The sequence below is a fragment of the Haemorhous mexicanus genome, chromosome 1 (genome assembly GCF_027477595.1).
Source record: "Haemorhous mexicanus isolate bHaeMex1 chromosome 1, bHaeMex1.pri, whole genome shotgun sequence".
Lineage (NCBI taxonomy): Eukaryota > Metazoa > Chordata > Aves > Passeriformes > Fringillidae > Haemorhous > Haemorhous mexicanus.
This window is the reverse complement of record NC_082341.1, coordinates 13,375,599-13,392,341: the sequence shown is the minus strand read 5'-3', so window position 1 is coordinate 13,392,341 and position 16,743 is coordinate 13,375,599. Positions and strand designations below refer to the sequence as shown.

The 16,743-nt window shown below is 38.6% G+C and overlaps 1 protein-coding gene across 2 annotated transcripts in view; it reads left to right on the top strand.

Annotated features, from left to right (window-relative positions):
• CCNY (cyclin Y) overlaps nucleotides 1-16,743 on the top strand; it is a 119,665-nt gene that overhangs the window by 65,898 nt on the left and 37,024 nt on the right. Inside the window, exons 2-3 of one of the 2 annotated variants that reach the window (XM_059840133.1) lie at nucleotides 7,280-7,354; nucleotides 12,909-12,943. In XM_059840133.1, coding sequence (XP_059696116.1) covers nucleotides 7,280-7,354; nucleotides 12,909-12,943 — 110 coding nt within the window. The remainder of the gene's footprint in view (nucleotides 1-7,279; nucleotides 7,355-12,908; nucleotides 12,944-16,743) is intronic. The other variant, XM_059840141.1, reaches the window with a different exon arrangement.

The window sequence follows — 16,743 nt, the reverse complement described above, 5'->3', positions numbered from 1 at the left end:
AGGGAAAGCAAATCCTGGTAAGTGATACAAAACTAAAAATCCTGGATACAAACTCTGTATTTCACCCTGTGGAAAGTTATATCTGTGATTTGCTTCTAGAAGAGAAAATAAATATAGCTGTGGCCATAAGAACTGCTCTGGGCTGTCACTTGGCTGACTGGTCAGGCATAACTGTACAGAAACGAGCATTATTTACCACAGGGGGTTTCTTTTATTGATGAACTCTCTCTGCCTCCCTTGAAAAGTGAGATCAGAGCAGAGCCTGGAACAGAGTCACCATGTAATTGGAACTTGCTGAGAAATGTCGTGCCCCTCGTTTGCTTGGAATGGTAGGCAGAGAATGCCATAGCTCCAGGGTAGCAAAGATCACATCCAAGTTTTTCCAGCAATCTGGCCAAACCTGAAGGAGTTTGTTTCCAGCCAATTGGCTCTTGAAGGCTTTCCAAATTGCAACTTTCTTTTCTTTTAATAATCCGTGTTAAAGTGTACTGGAACATGATCACAGGCATTTGTCCTTGCAAGAATACTGCATGCAGCTGAGAGGCATCTTCATTTGTGGTAGGTTAGTTGCTGCTTAGATTAGACTGAAGTATGGTAAAAAGTTACTGCTGGATCTTGTGGTCTGATACTGCCGAGTCTTTATGCTGTGACTGTGTGGTGTTTGAATGACATGAGCTGAAATTTCTAGTAATGGATCTCAGATCTTGGAAGATTTAGTGTAAAGGCAGGTGCAGTTACTGTTACTAGCCAGTGAAATCAGCCTATACAATTCAATCTTGTTTTGGCTCGAAAGCTTTGAAAACCTCTGAATGGAAAGCACCCCAGTGCTTTATTTATTTTTCCCAGTGAATTATTTTAGTCGCAGTGTTTGGTGCATCCCACATTTTGGAGACATTGATGTACAGAAATCTCAAATGGAAACTTTACTGTTACATTTAGTCATAGGGCTTTTCAAATGTAAAGATGTATCATATCTCTTTTGCATAAATGATGGTGCTTTAAAATCTAAGAATATGGATAATAATGGTGAGAGATTGAAAAAGGCTATCTTGTTTCTTTGCTCTCTGATCTATTTAATTTTTGTTTTTAATTTCATTTACTAGAGAGAGATGAGGGAGATTCTCTTAGCTGAGGTGTCCTTTTAAATCTAATCAGCTCCTCAGGGAATGCTAATAACATAAGAATATTTAAGGGAGTATTTTCATTATTGTACTCATGGCTAATTGCTGTTAATAGAGGAGAGTAGCCCACTAGAGTAAGAAAGCAGCAGAAAGGCATGAGGTGTAATGAGACTTCTGGAATTTATTTCAGCATTTTTTTCTAGGTTCAGTGTTGGGGAAGCTTATCTCCCTGTCTGTGCCTAGAGAATACAGTTTCTGTTTCTCTTCCCAGAGATGGCATCAGCTCACTCCTAAGGGCTGGTACAGTGAGAGCAGGAGCACCAACCTCACTCTTTCTGCCAGCTGGACAAACTACCCCTCAGTGCTGCTGGTGCAGAGGTGGGGCATGGGCTGGGGAGTCAGAGCTGTGCTGGTTCCCACCCACGTCAGGGCACACGGAAAGCTCTGCCCTTGACATCCCTGTGAATGCTGTCCCCTTAGCTCAGGTCACCTGTGCTTCCCTTTCCCTTTGCTCCTGTGGTGATTGTTTCTCTTCTGTTCTGACACACTTCCTTCCTGGAAGAGTGTGGGGCTTAGCTATTACTCATGGCTTACATTCTTGTAATTGCTCAGTAAGAACCTCTGTGGTGTTTTTGTTGTTTTCCGCCCACTGCAGGCAGTCACTGTTGTGTCAGGTGGAGAAAAGATGGCAAAGAAGTAATTTGTGTAGTGTCTGGTCAGCTCAGTTTCCTCTGCAGCATGCCCTGGACAGGTCTGTTCTTACCTCAAGTCCCTTTAAATGATTTTTTAAAAAAATCTTAGAGGATGAAGAACTATGGATTAATTCAGTTTTGAAGCATATGGTAAGTCATAAATATGAGACATTATCTCTTTCCTAAGTGGTAGTGGTGGCTGTGCAGTGGCAGTGATAGCCTCTGGTCCCAGGGGCAAAGGGAAGGAAGGAGAGAATTTCACCAGGTTATTTCAGAATTGAGTAAGACTAAAATCAGTGGTTTACTCAGCTTAGACTTTATTCTATTATCAAATCAGCATCAGAGCTTTGATGGTGCAAACTTACCTGAATTTCATTTCTCAAAGGGAAGGAAATAACATCTTATTTTTCTAACAGAATAGACACATTTTCAGACCTGCTCCCTGTGCTGCAGCCCACGTGTGCTGTAGAAGAGCAGCGACTGTGTTGGTTTTTCCTGTTTGTGTCACGCAGAAGCTTTGATGCGTATTGCTCAGAAGTTAGCTGCTACAGCACCCATCCTTCTTTCTCTTGTCATGCCCTCTCCTATCACAGTAAGACTCATGAGGTGAAGAAGCAGTTGGGTTTTTTGTTGAAGTTTTGCCACGAAAAATTTAGTCTCATCCTTTACTCTTTTTATCTTGTACAATATATTCTCACGACAAGTTTGAAAATGTACCTCTTTCTGAGGAATTGCAGCAGAGCTTGGTGCAGTTTTAGAAAGTTTACAGATGTGCCACTGGGATTTGCTGAGCTTTTGTGCTTAATAATTTAAATATTGCTATTTCTGAAGATTTTATAGACCTTAGGCTTGAGGGCCCCTGGGATCATCTGATCTGACCTGCATATGAATCATAAGCAAGTAACTTGCATAAGTTATTCTTAAATTGAGCCCAAATACTCATGCTGGACTAAAGCCCTAAGATGTTTGGCTGAAGCAATCTTCTCAAAAAGGAAAACATCAAGTTAAGTTGAGTGCATGTTCCTTGGGTGTGGAGCTTCACTGCCTAGTTGTCCTCCCTTTTTTATCATCCAAGGTCATAATTAAGATCTTTTTTTCTGCTTTCATTTTCCACTGTTTTTGTTATATTTTGTGCTAGATTGGAGAGAGCTTTCAGTAGTTATCAAGTTTTATGTGAAAAGCAGACACCTCATAGTTTTCCTTTTTCTTCAGCTACAGTATCAACACTCTCAATTGAAGGCATTTTCAGCAGTCTGTCATTCTTGTAGGTCACCTCTACACTCATCTAAATTTTCTTCTTACTCTTTGCTCTTTAAAAAGTGCAGGCTGAGGCTATGTTAACTTTTTTTTTTTTTAATCTCAGTAATGCTTTTTAAGATCTTGTTTTGAGATTTAAAATCTAGCCTGGGCTTTAGCCCAAGTCTGAAGCCAAACTGTTTTAGAGTTCTCTTCTTTTTATGGCCATATTTGAATGCAGCTGCTATAGCTTTGGGCATTTCTCTTTAGGAGTTTCTCATAGTGTACAGGGTAAATCTTGTTCGGGTCTTCTGGTGATTCTTTAACTTCAGCACAGTTATGTACCAAATTAAATTATATGCACAATCTACTCTTTTTTTCTCAGGGTGATTTTATTTTGATGTGATGCATCAAAATGGCCATTATAAAAATTGTTAATATGGCTGCTGCTAAGCAAATAAGAGAATGCAATCTTAAGTATATTTGCCTGCATTTGTAACTGTTTTTGTCTAAATCCTCCAAAATTGTGCAAATTCTGTTAGACACATGATCTCTTATTTGAAGTGTGTGTGAGTCTGACTTTGCCTTGGCTAACCAAAAATTAGGTTTCATTTAAATATGCAACTATCAGCCAATCTATATATATGTGCCTGTGTACATGTATTTAAAGACACAAACCTTTGGTTCCTAATCTTTAGAAGATAAAAGCCCTGAAATTTTCATGGGGTGCCAGACTGTTGAGGTGTTTAAAGGATCTGGATTATATTTTGCATAATTTAACAGTCTTTTAGTAATGGGGAAAAAAAAAAAAACAACCAAAACAATATCTATATCTGGAAAAGATATAGAAAAACATTTGAATTCTGTTTAACAGACAACAAAGCTACAGTGAAAGATTTGGACTATCTATGAGACCATGGCTTTTTCTATTTTGGAGTGCTGGATAACTGTTGGACGAAATACCCACTGTTATTCTTTCATTTGAAGGCTATGATAAGTTGCAGAGCAGACTGTTAGTAATGAAGTACATTTTTGTGCATGTTTTGAGACTTAAAATTCTGGCTCTCGTTTTTCTCTCTTCAGAATAATAGACTATTGCTTGTGTGAGTTTAAATCTCTTCTTTATCTTTGTTTCATAACAAAATGGGTACACCTTTCCTATTATGGCTGGTTTTCATGGTACTTTTCAAATACTAAAGAAAGAACTAGTTATTACTAAAGAAAGAACTAGTAATAACACAAAAGCTGTATGAATATCCTTTTTTCTTTAGGATGGAGTTAACCTTTTTATGGATAATGCCCTTTGGTGATGAGTTACTAGCTTTAGATATTTGTGTATCATTTCATCTTTCTTCTGTAACGTGTTTTGTAGTGACAAATCTGTCAGCATTTGTTGTCATATTCAAAAAGACATTTGTTTTAAAGTTGTACAATGAATTAAGACATCTAAGAACCACATCTAAGACATCTAAGATTCAGAGACTGAATCCTCCCTGTGAATCTTCCATTCTAATACTCCCATGTGCCAGCAGTAGTTGGTCTGGAGTGATGTGGTGCCACAAGTGGGATGCTTGGATTTGCCTAACCCTTTTTCCTGGAGGAAATGGGATTGGCCCAGTTACAGGTGCACCCCAAGCAGTGCTTCTGCCTGCAAGACCTGTGCTGTTTATCAGAGGGGTGTGTGGAGCCATCCCCTCTCAGCAGCATCTGTCCCCTTCTGCCATGTTGTGCTGGGTAAAACAGGCTTTGCCTTTGCCCATAGCCATGTTCTCCTCCTCTGAGTTTTGTGCAGGCAGTTTGAGAAGGACAGATGGATGTGTTTGGTTGTTGCTCTTGCTGGGGAGGATGTGAGAGAAGGGATGTGGAGAGAGGAGGATGTGTTCTGCTCTGTGGGGTTCAGTGGTGGGAAGGAGCCGCAGTTGCTCCCTGGCTGTGGACCATTGGCTTTGCCAAGATAATTAAAAATCCCTGGACTGTTCTCTGCAGCTGCTGAGATGGGGTTTTGCAGGCCCTCTTTCAGCTCCTGTCAGAAGAATAACAGTTTATCTAAGAGACAGTGCTTTTTGGTAGTTCTTGCTTTTTGCAGACAGACTTTTAAGTCCTCTGTTGGTTTACTGCTTCTGCAAAGTAGCACCTTGTAACACAGGCATCTTTGGGAGATGTGACTTGACTGTAAGATGTGGCAATTGGTTTTCCTTTCTTTTCAGCCCTGCAAACTGTTAGCCTGTACCATGTTGTTATTTTTGCTCAAGCAGATAATTTTCTAGGCTTGAAGGAAAGAAGTGCTTTTCTGGTTTTCTATGTTTTGCAAGCTGGATTCATTTTTGTGTTCCTGATCCTATTTTATTGACTGAATTTGCACTCCTGTACTTTGAAATGGTTGCAGAAAAAAAAAAATCTGTAGTGTTTTAAAAAAGAAAAGGCTTTTTTTTTTTGGTGACGTATTGTGCTGATGGAAGATGAAGAGGTTGACAAAAGATAATGTATTTTGCATTTTTAAGTGCTGATTAGTCTTCACATAAGGAAAAACATCTTGAATTCAGCTTGAATTCAACCATCCTGAAATGGAAAACAGTCTATACCAGCATTGTCTGTGTCAATGGGTGATTATTTTTTTGTTCTATATGTCTAAATAAGATGCATAGAGTAACATGAAAACATTCTAGTTCATAGTCTTTTGAAGTCAGAACTCCTAACATAAGATGACATTCTTAGGATCTTCTCCAAACTTGTCTGTGATTTCTGGGACAATCAAAATAGCTTTCCCTTGAAATCCCTAGATTCTCTTTCTTTTGTAGCATGGATGGTAATGATAATAGTAATAAGAAGACCATTTGCAACTGAGAAGTTGCACTTCTGCATTTCTCAGGTCTTCCTTGTAGAAAGAAGATTAAATGTTTTCCAGAAGTTGTGCTCAGGTTTCCAGCAGCGTGTTGAGCTGCTCATCTCATGGCCTACAGAATGCAGGGAGGTGAAAAGTAAACCAAGACAGCATAAAATGGAAAAATACAAGTAGAAGGTACATTTGTAAAGAGGTGTGTGGTGAGGAGAAAAATTCAGGGAAGTGGAAGACCTAGTAAATTATTAAATAGGAGGGCAAGGAGAGCAGAGAAAGGGAAAGCTGTAGATAGAAGAACTTGACCCTGGGGCAAAATGACTTTGTTTTATTTTCCGAAGACATGGGGCTTAATTTCCAGTTTTACTGAGCTTTCACAAGGATATGAAAGGGGAATGAGAGAATTGTAGAAATGCTGGGATAATCACAGAAGATAAAAATATCAGTGCTCCTATGTAATCTCACATAAATGCCTGCTTAAAATGCAAGAGAATGTCTCCATCTCCAAATGCACAATGTAAGAGAGTTGAGGTTGAGAAAGCCACCCTGGGAGAGCAAGGAAATGCTAAAAAAATTCTGTACTATTTTAGTAGTGTGTTTTCCAGTGGATACAGGCCTTTAAGCTTTAGCAAATGGGTTGTAGAGTGGAATTTGGGGACAAATAAATTCAATGGATTTTAATGTTAATAAGGAAAATAACTCATAAAAGTTTGTATAATGTATGATAGATTTGAATTTGTAACTGGTAAATATCTTTTAGGACTGGTTTGGGTTTTTTGAGGGTTTTTGACTTCTTTTTTGTAGTTGTGGGGGTTTTTGTTTCTTTTTTTAAAGTTGTTACAGCAAAGAGAGTGTTAATTTGTGGAAGTGCCATGTTTTTCTAATCTTGACCATATAAAACACTCTGGCCTAGATTTCACTTGTTTACATTCAGTATAAATAACTACTTTTTTAAAATCATATCTAATCTTGGAAACCTGTCTATATGTAGAGGGTTGTGCATTTGTTTGTAATACTTAATTCTTCAATAATTGCATATAACAAGCTGTGTTCCTGTGCCAAGCTGTGGCCTTGGGGCATGGTGGGAAGAAAGGGATGGTAAATGGGAAATTCCTGACTTCTTATGTACCAGCTTCTCAAGCTGCTTTATCTGTTTTAATCCAAAAGCAGCCCTTAGAACTGAAGTCTAATCCCAAAGCTGTGTTGATGCAAATGATTTGTGTGCCAAAAAGAACCACTTGTGCAAAGAAGGATAAAAAAGTGGGCCTCAAGATGGATTCTGTTTTACAGTAGCTGCCTAAGTATGTAAACTTGGTGTTACTAAAAAGAATGAGAAAATCTGTGTCTGCCATTGAATAATCATAAATGGGTTTTGTGCTGTTCTTTCTTTCCAGATTTGAACATGGAATTCAACCCATCAGATCATCCACGGGCCAGTACAATATTTCTCAGTAAATCACAAACAGATGGTAGGTTACTGAATTTATTACAGTAGTTATCTCTAAACCCTCTGTTAGAATGCATGTGATAGTCCTTTAAAATGTAATGGCCCCCTCTCCCCCAAAAAGAGGCATTTAGAGGCATCCTGTTAGAGTTTTAAGTAGTCACACCTTTAGCTAATTGTTTGTCAGATCAGTAGTAAAAATATGGATGAAGCTTAATATAATTATATTTTTAAATATAATTATATTAAGCTTCATATTTTTCTCTGATATAGATTATACTGTAAATAAGTTCAGTACTAGATTTTCTTAACAAAATAACTCCTGTCCTACCCAGTCATTCTGTCTTCTCCTCTCATTATGGATTTTATATAATCATGTTTGTCTGGAGTTCAGGTTTTTTTTTTTTTTTAATACCTAGACAAAATGATCTCTAAAATTAATATTGGTTAAACAAGCCTCCTGATAGAGTTAGTAGTTTAGAAGCCATTTAATGTGGCTCTTTTGTTCCCTGTTGGACATGTATGATATGTTGGTTTAGAAATAAATGAATAATGGATACAAAACACATTATTTTCTAGCATGACTTTCAAAGCAGTTCCTGCATTTTAATTCTGACTGTTCAGCATGAATTCTTTGTCCTCCTTTCTGCTGCCTATAAATGCTGCTTTTGATTTACATAGTAAATTGCAGTGTCAAACACATCACTTGAAAAATAATGTAGTTTTCACTTACTGTATATTTTTTGCTAGTTTTTGAGCATGACTAGAACAAAGAGGATATACATTTAGACCCTAATTGAAGAGTTGATTATGTGAGTACCTCCTTTGACCTTGAGACTCTCCTTCTGAATTCAGCCCTGGTTCTTTCAATGCCTCATTATTTGGGTTTGGATGCCATTTACCATACTAATCTGGTTTGGTAGTCTGGCAAATGAATATGGTAATATTACCATAGTTGTATTATGAGGATTGATGTCTGTTTTATAGTGAATTTGCTGTGTTTTGAAACTGTCTAATCCCATATGGATATTACTTGTTTCTTGTTACAGCTTATTGAAAGAAAGGACAAAATAAACCCAAGTTCAACAACTAAAATTTTGACCTGACCAGATGATTATTCTTACTTTTAATAAGAACAGCTAATTTATGGCAATATGGAGTTAATTTTAAGCATTTTATAAAAATCTTTATATCCATGTTAGAGTTGGTCTATGAAGCTTTGTTCTAGTTTAAGTAATGTGAAGAACATATTTTTGAGTAGGAACAATGGATTTAGTGAAATGTTATAGAAGTGTTATCAATGGGAGTTTAAGATCTGTTCAGCTGTCCTTGATACAGTGGAAAAAATACAAAGGCTATTTTGTTTGTATAAAAATAAAAGGATTCTGCAAACATTTATCTAGTGATGTGTTGCCAAGAACCATTGTGTTCTGGTGGGACAGCTCCCAGTACCATGCCTTTTGCTTGGCTGTACTTTGGGCCCCTTATTGAACCAAGTGAGCTGCAGGAGTTACCACACTGTTCAAGGGTGCTGCCTAACCAAAATGTAATAAAGTGCTTGTTAAGAGGAAAATAGAGGGATTTTTTTAGGGTATGTAGGGTTGTAATCTGACAGGTTGCTGTGGAATCTAGGGGATCCCCAAGACTTCTTCAGATGATGCAGAAGAGGAGAGCTGAGCTAGCTGTGTTGAAAACCGCTAACTCGGGCAAATAACTGCTCCGTTACTTGAATAGTATTGGGCTGGTTTACCTTCCTGTTGACTCTAAGCTAAAATATTTCTATAGATAAGACTTTTAAAATGCACATTATACAGAGGGAGTCAAGTGGCATCAGGATTCAGGGTTTCATCCAGGATCTGGCTCTGTCTGTGAGCTTACATCTCACAGTTTTGCAGTGGGAAATGGCCAAGTCCATCACTAGGTGCTGGAGTGACTTGGCAATGTTTCCTTCAGACAGTTCCATGTTTGGCTTTCTTGTAGCCCTGTGCTCTTTGAGCCTCACTGGTAGTCTAATAGTGTTCTCCTGGCAAAGCTGTGCTTGACTTGCTTGTGATCAACATGTGAGCAAAGAGCAACAAATAGAATGAGACAGGATGTGGCAGCTGGGTTTATTATGTGGTCTCAAATTGTCTCTGTTCTGTGAAGCCTGGATGCCATGCTAAGCATATAAATTGTCCTGCCCCTCTTAGTCACTAGTCTGAATGAATCCTTAATTACCTGAGCATTCGGTGAATCAGGAAAAGTTAAAGTCACAATAACTATTAATTTGATTCCTAGCTGGATGAGCTTTTCTAGATGTTTCCATCACTTTGGGGGATTTTCTGGGTACTGAATCATATGTGCAGAATTCTTCCTATTTCGGGAGCTGGTACAGAATATTGCCTGTTATGTTTTTAACTTCTGTGAGTGCTTTATGCAAGCTCTCCCTAATCTGCTGAGCTTGTCCAGTGAGCTGTGGGTGACTGGAAACCCATTATTTAGTGGGTTTTATTATTTAGTGTGTGGGTGTGATTAACCCAGGGTTTCCAAATAGCACTTTAACAATGGAACTGTCTTTTCTTCATGGCAGCAAGAAGGCAATGTTTGCTCCTCCAGGGTGCTGGTAATGGTGTTTCCTGTCAGTGGGTTCCAGCTGCACCCCTCTCCTAACTTAGATTAGGCTTTACACATTCAATGTACTGGCTAAACTTTTCAGTATTAGTGCAACAATGGGCTTCAGACAAAAAGATTTTCCAATTGTATTTATATAGGCAGATAGAAGTGGAGTAAGCTGCTTTTAGTCTTTAATGTTAGCTGGGACCAGTCTTCTCAATTTAAACAAAAATAGATGAATTACCAATAATGGTTGGTAATTCCAACTTCCAAAACACAAGATGTTCTTATAATTGTAATCCTCAAGAATTTTTTTTCGATCCTGATATGATTACCATTAAAATAAGTCTATAGAAATGGCACAGTAAGAGTTTTTATCACAGCACAATGAAAAATACATATATACATGCATGTACACACAGATGCCTCTGTGTGTATTTCCTCACTCCCTTTTAATTTCAGGATACTTTCCTTCTATTGCGAAAGCTTAACAATAACAGTTGAAAGTTTCTGCAGCAACAGGAATAGGTCATCAACTGCAGAATGAGCAAAACTGACAAAATTTGGCACCATCTCAGGCTCTACTTGAAGAGTACAACTTTGAAGTTTTATATTGTTTCAAAAAAAGCAGAAGTTGAATTGTTTAAACTGACTCCAAATCTGTTTGGGTTCATGTCATCAAAACCCGATGCCTGAAACCCAAAATCCTGGAGTTGCAGTTAGGAGTTTGTGCTCAAAATGCTGCTTCATTCTAACATGATGGTCTGCCTGCTGCAGGCCATGCTGAGTTGTGTGAGCAGCAAAGCATTTTTAAACTGAAGGCAAGTGATGGAATTACCTCTTTACAGTCATTTTGCCTTGTGCAGTAATTGGCTTCCTCTTGTTTAAAATGGGGATTGTGATTACAAAAGAGAATGTTCGTGACAGAATGGGTTTCTGCTCTGCCTGACTCCCCACTGGCATGTGTTCTGGAGAGAGTTGAACCTTACATTATGGCAGAGTGAGCCAGAAGCACAGAAAGAAGCAGCTGCCTTACTGTAATGCCTCACCTGAGAGGGCAGGCTAGCTGAATTTGTGTTATAGAGAAAGATGGGCAAAGGAGGTCAGTATGGTGCTTGCAAAGATGTGCACAAGAAGTGCTTGAGCAGGCAAAAGGGAAGGGTTTGTATAAATATGTAAACATACTCTTCTGGAGACTGGAAATAGCAAATGGGATTGGGCTGTGAGTGACATTCTTGCTTTGGATAGTAGAGGAATGTACCTTCATGGGGAATTGAATAAAGGATACAAATACAGAAGGAAAAAACTAAGGGGAATAAAGGTCAGTAAAATGGAATTTGGAGTATATGTGCCAGCTGTCTTGGTAGGATTTGAAGAACTTCGAATGAGGTATAATTATTTGTCATTAAAACTGTTAAATACTTAACTGTTCAAATTTTCAGTTAATAGATGCTAACTTTGAGCTAAGCACTATATTAGGTTTGCACACAGCTTATCAGAATTGTTTACTGCCTGTACATTGCAATCTGTGATACCAGACAAATACTTTGGCTGTTCTTAGAAGTACCTACCATCATTTTGTTGTTCCCCTTTACATGTCTTATGTGTTTTGCTGGTGATAAATGCAGTGTGTGGAACTTAAGTGTAGTGCAGTGTTTTAGCAGGATTTCAAGCAGTTTAACAATTTACTAGATCATCAGAATTTTTCTGCTCTACCTGTTTAATTCTATTTCTTATACAATGTCCGTAATTGTGAATTTGAGCATATTCTAAGTGACATGGCTAACATCTGTCATGTGTGATTCTCCTTTCTGCTCCCTGGGAGGAAAATTATGTAAGGATTTTTCTAAGTTTTTTCTTATTTTTTATTTTCATTTTATGTCTGCATTAAACACAATTATTTCACAGTATTCACACATAAAGCCTTGTTTATGTGAGATTGCTTGCTTATAATAAATCACAGATAATGGCTTCTCATCCAACAGGGAATGGACAGGCTATCCCACCATTGTGAATACTCTTATTTTGCTAAGTGCATTGGTTTGCATAGCTTTCAAATCATGATGCACCAAAGTGCATTTAATCACCTACAGCATGAAACCATCATTATTTTAATCCTGAAGTTTGATTTATGTGGTAGTTGCCCCCAGAGTTGTATCTTAAATGCTGTGGTATTTTCACTGGAACAGAACTCCACAGGCTCTCTATGGGGTGAGTTAATTGGGGAAGTGCTTTAAAAAAAATGAAATAGAGTATGTCTAATCAGCTGTAATAAGCGTTTTCCTGACAATTAAGACTTTATACATCTATCTCCCTTTTTGTTGCTATTTACTTTCTGACTGTTTTGGCTAATTGTGGCTTTGACTTGCAACCATTGCTTGTGGTGACTGGTTCATGCTCACCAAGGAAATAGATTTTCTTGTTACATCCAACATGAGTAATAGTTTCAGGCTTGTGCCTAATCATTATAGAGGGCAGTGGTGTAATCCATATGGTTTCAAGGCTTCTCTGTGGGAGTTAGTGCACAGTAAGCTGTGATGAGAATTTGCTAACTCCATGGTGTAGCTGTTTAGGTGCTTTCATACCTGCAAAGTAGTGTAGGCCACTTTGCAGCAAGGTACCTTGGATGAAGGCACTGGTGGCTCAGGAGTACCCACACAGAGAACTGGGGAGGAATGGCCAAGCCACTGCTGCCTTGGACTGCAGCTTACTGCATATTAGCTTGCCCATGTGGGCCAGCACCTGGTCAAGTATCCAAATGGATGAGAATTTTAACCCATCACCACACTAGTGAGCATAAATGCCTTTATGCATACAGATATATGTTAATTCTGTGTTTGCTCTATAAGTATACTTGGTTAGTGCGAAAGCAATTTTAATGTTGCACGTAGATAGCCTCCTGTTCTTTTTATTATAAATGGTGTATAAGAAGCTCAATTGGGAAAAATAGTCATGTAATATTTCTATCATATTTTGTGTTTTTGCAGTGAGAGAAAAACGCAAGAGTCTCTATATAAACCACGTAAGTGAAATTGCCTCGCTATGCAGCTTTCTCCTTGTTGTCTATATTATCAATGAGAGTTATCACACGTGATTTCTGCATTGCTGAGAGGGTGCTGATGCTTCACATGTTTGTTCTGCATCAGGATCCTGAAGTGTAGGCCTTGACTATTGAGTTATTGGAACAAATATGTTTAAGGCAGTACTACCAACCAGTGTATGTAGGTAACTAGTGTCTGGGAAAAAGAGCTGCACACATTGGTATGATTTTTAAAATTACTAGAGAAGCTCTTGAAACTTTAGATTACGTTTGTATGCAAGTTTGCACTGGCAGGGAACTACAGCACTGGATATTTACACGGTAGTTCTGAAGTGTTGATGCAAGGTAAATGTGAATTGACACGTGCTACATGCTGAGTACGAAGATGGGAGGTTGATATGCTTATGTACCCTGGGCATTTTTCAGTTCAGTTCTCTTGTTTGAATCAAATTTTCAGTGAAGCTGAGAGCAAATACCCTGTAGCCTGCTTTGGGTACAGGATCAGGTTCTTTACCTCAGTTAGCATTGTTTGTACTGCTGAAGCACCTGGAACCAGTGTGGTTCCAACTATGTGAAGCCTTGTGCTGAAATATGTGGAGTCATGGCTCAGTAAAATTGAGAAGGGAAAGAACTAATTTTCTACCAAATGCTGTTTGCCTTTAAGGTGAACAGGGAGAAGCTCTCAAGTTTTTCTCTATATCATTTTTATGACACTACAGCTGCTGAAGCAAACAGATGTGTTTTATACCCACTTCATCTCTTTGTGCTGAAGTGGACACTTGTCTAGCTCCAGATAAACTGGATCGGGGCACAAATGCAGTGGATTCAGCTGAATGCTAAAGTGGGGCTCCTAATTGTGATTCACTCCAGGGCTCACACCTGCAGAAAGGCAGGGAGCCACCAGGGCAGGAATGAACTGCTGTGTGGGGTGAGAGGGCAGGACTGCTTCACTTGTTGATAGAACTTGTTGGTGCTGAGTATTTCTGAAACTACTGCATGGCTTTCAAAGCAAGCTGAGCTTTTCAGTTTTCTAAGAGTTAAGATTCTGAGAAGCCATGGGATAATACTGTGAGGCTTACAAAACCCTTAAAGTTGCCCTCACTAGGTTAGCAGATGTTCTTCGTCCTCATCTTGTATTCCCCTATAAAACATTCCCATTGTTTATAGTGCATGTTAGGGTAGTTTGCAGAGCAGTTGTCTTGTTATAAAATTACTTGGAAAGCCAGTGTACTGGGGTCCTGTCAACTTTATAATGTGTACTCAGTACCAACCATTTCATATGTAAAAATTGTGTTGTGAGTTCTGATCCCTCCAGTAGATTAACAAAGATGACTATTACAATGCTGCTGGAAGCACCCTAGTGCAAACTCTGGTTAAAGTGTTTTTAGGTTAGGCTGGGCATACCACAAAAAAGAGAAGGACTGAGGAGTTGTGTTGTTGGGAGCTCAGTGTAGCAGCACAGGCAGTTGATATGCTAAGTCCTGTACCTCTTTTTAATTTGGTTTTTTTCCCCCAAGTACCATTCAAAATATTGGCTGAGGTTGCAGTAGTGTAAACTTCTCTCAGTGGTTTACTGCTACCTTAAGTCTTTGTACTTACAAAGTACTTCTGAATTACAAAGCTAAAAATAACCTTTATGAGGCTGAAGTCCTTCCCATGTCTGTGTCTTTACAGGTCAGTTAAACTTTTTAGGCAATACTCCTAGATAAAAACTGTATTTTCAAACATGTCTTGTTATATTTTAAGTAGTTCCTTCAGCACACCTGTGAGTATTCATTCAGCACCTCCTAAATCTTCAGTCTTCTCCCAAACCTGATGTACCAAGTGGGTGATCATTTTTGAAGGGGTAGCTGTGACTTGTAACTGGAAACTGTGTTCAGATTTTCAGACTGCAGGGAGCCTTCATGGTTTTTCTAGACCACCTTGTTGGAAGAAATTGAAGGAATTAGTTAGATTTAACAGTTGTATGTGACAAATGATGGGTTTTATTTACATGGTACAATGGTTTATGATATACTCTATAGATTGATCAATTCTTTTCCACTGTTTCTCAGTATGTGCTAACAGGAGCTGTTGATATGAAGTGCTGGGTCCCCACATCTTCTCTGGAGGAAACATTCCAGAGGACATAAATTCTGTAGTGTTATTGTTTTGTCTTTTTTTAAAGAACTCCTCACCATAATGCAGCACTCTTCTCTTTTGTGGTTTTTCCATGATGTCATCTTTTTTGTTGTTGTTTTTCATGCTTATTCTCCTTTTGTGATAAATAACCAAGATGAGCAACAAAATATTTTTATCTTTTACTGCAATATCTGCATAACTGTTTATTCTGCAGACAGAGTTGAATTTCTCCCAAGTGATATGGGGGGCTGGTTAGAAACAGAAGTGTCAAGAAAAGCTGGGTGATTTTTTTTTTTTTTAAACTGCTTGCCAAATTCTGTGTAGTAATGGATGAGAATAGTAATTTATACAAATGTAGCTTTGAAATATTACTTATGAAAAAAATTAGTATTGACTCTTCCTCATTTAAAAATGCACTTTCTTAGCATGATCACTCCACTGTTCTTTTCCTTTCTCACTTGCTTTTGTTTGCAGGATATTTTATTTGCCTGAACAGTTTCCTGTGATCCCCCAACACAAATGGTGGGCTCCTGCTTTGATTTGTTACACCTTGTCAAGAGCTGACAGTTGCCATGTTTCAGATTCACCTTGTCAGTAGGTGTGATGGAAGAATCCAGCAGCTGCTCTTTTTTTGGGGGGAGGGGAAAGAATGAAAGGAGGGAGTGACAGAGTGCTATGGAGGAGCTGCCATCTCAGTCTTCCCACAGAGCCCAAGGAGACACATGACAGGTTGGGAAGGATGCTGCAAGTTCCCTACCTCCAATGTACCTGACCTGGTTGCTTTCTTCCAGCCTGTTGTAATTCCTAAGCAGTTGCAGCAGACTCTGCTTCTCTTTCCATTGTGCTGGCAGTCACTGTTTTTTGTTATTTTATGGGGTTTTTATGCTGCCTTGGCGTGCACATGTCTTTTAATCTGCTTAGTCAAGCTGCTGAGAGGGATAAAGATGCAGACTGAGATAGGGGTGTTTCCTTTCTCAGAGAGGAGAGATTGCATCAGGGTCTCTGCCTGTACAAGGAAAGCAAACAGGAAGACAGACATGTTTTGTGGTTTTAGAGGAGGTGGTGGAGAAAGAGTGAATCTTGTATTATTGTTGCAGTAGGTAGTTCTTTTTACTATGTTTTTTGTAGAGGAAAGGAGCATGGTGAGGGGAGAAAAAAGGTTGTTTTCTCTTTCTAGTTTTTCTAAAAATTTTCCCTTTCAGACAAGGAGAAAATGCTCTGTTAGCCCAAGTAATTCTAGCCAAGATACACAAAAAATGAATCTGTGAGCAGTAATATCCCTTAAAAATAAGGGATATTTTTCACATGTATTTTTGTATTTCTGAAGAAAGATAAAGGGTAGAAAAAGGGAAAGAAAATAAAAGGAAATATCTCACCTTTGCATATTTTTTTATTCTGGAGACTCTTTACCAGCTTTTAGCAGCAGCATCCTTTCATCATTGTCTTTTTTAGGGATCTGGACATGGCTTCCACTGTCTGCTACCTGGCAACTGGATGTTAAATTCTAGCAAACTAATCCTGTTTTTATCATTCCAAGTGGAAAATTTAACATCTGTGTATAGATCAGATTCTTTTTTTTCATCATCGTGGGGAAAAGTTACTGGGCAACACTTATGTCACAACCCTGGTCCTTATAAGTGACCCTGTGGTGATTCCCATCA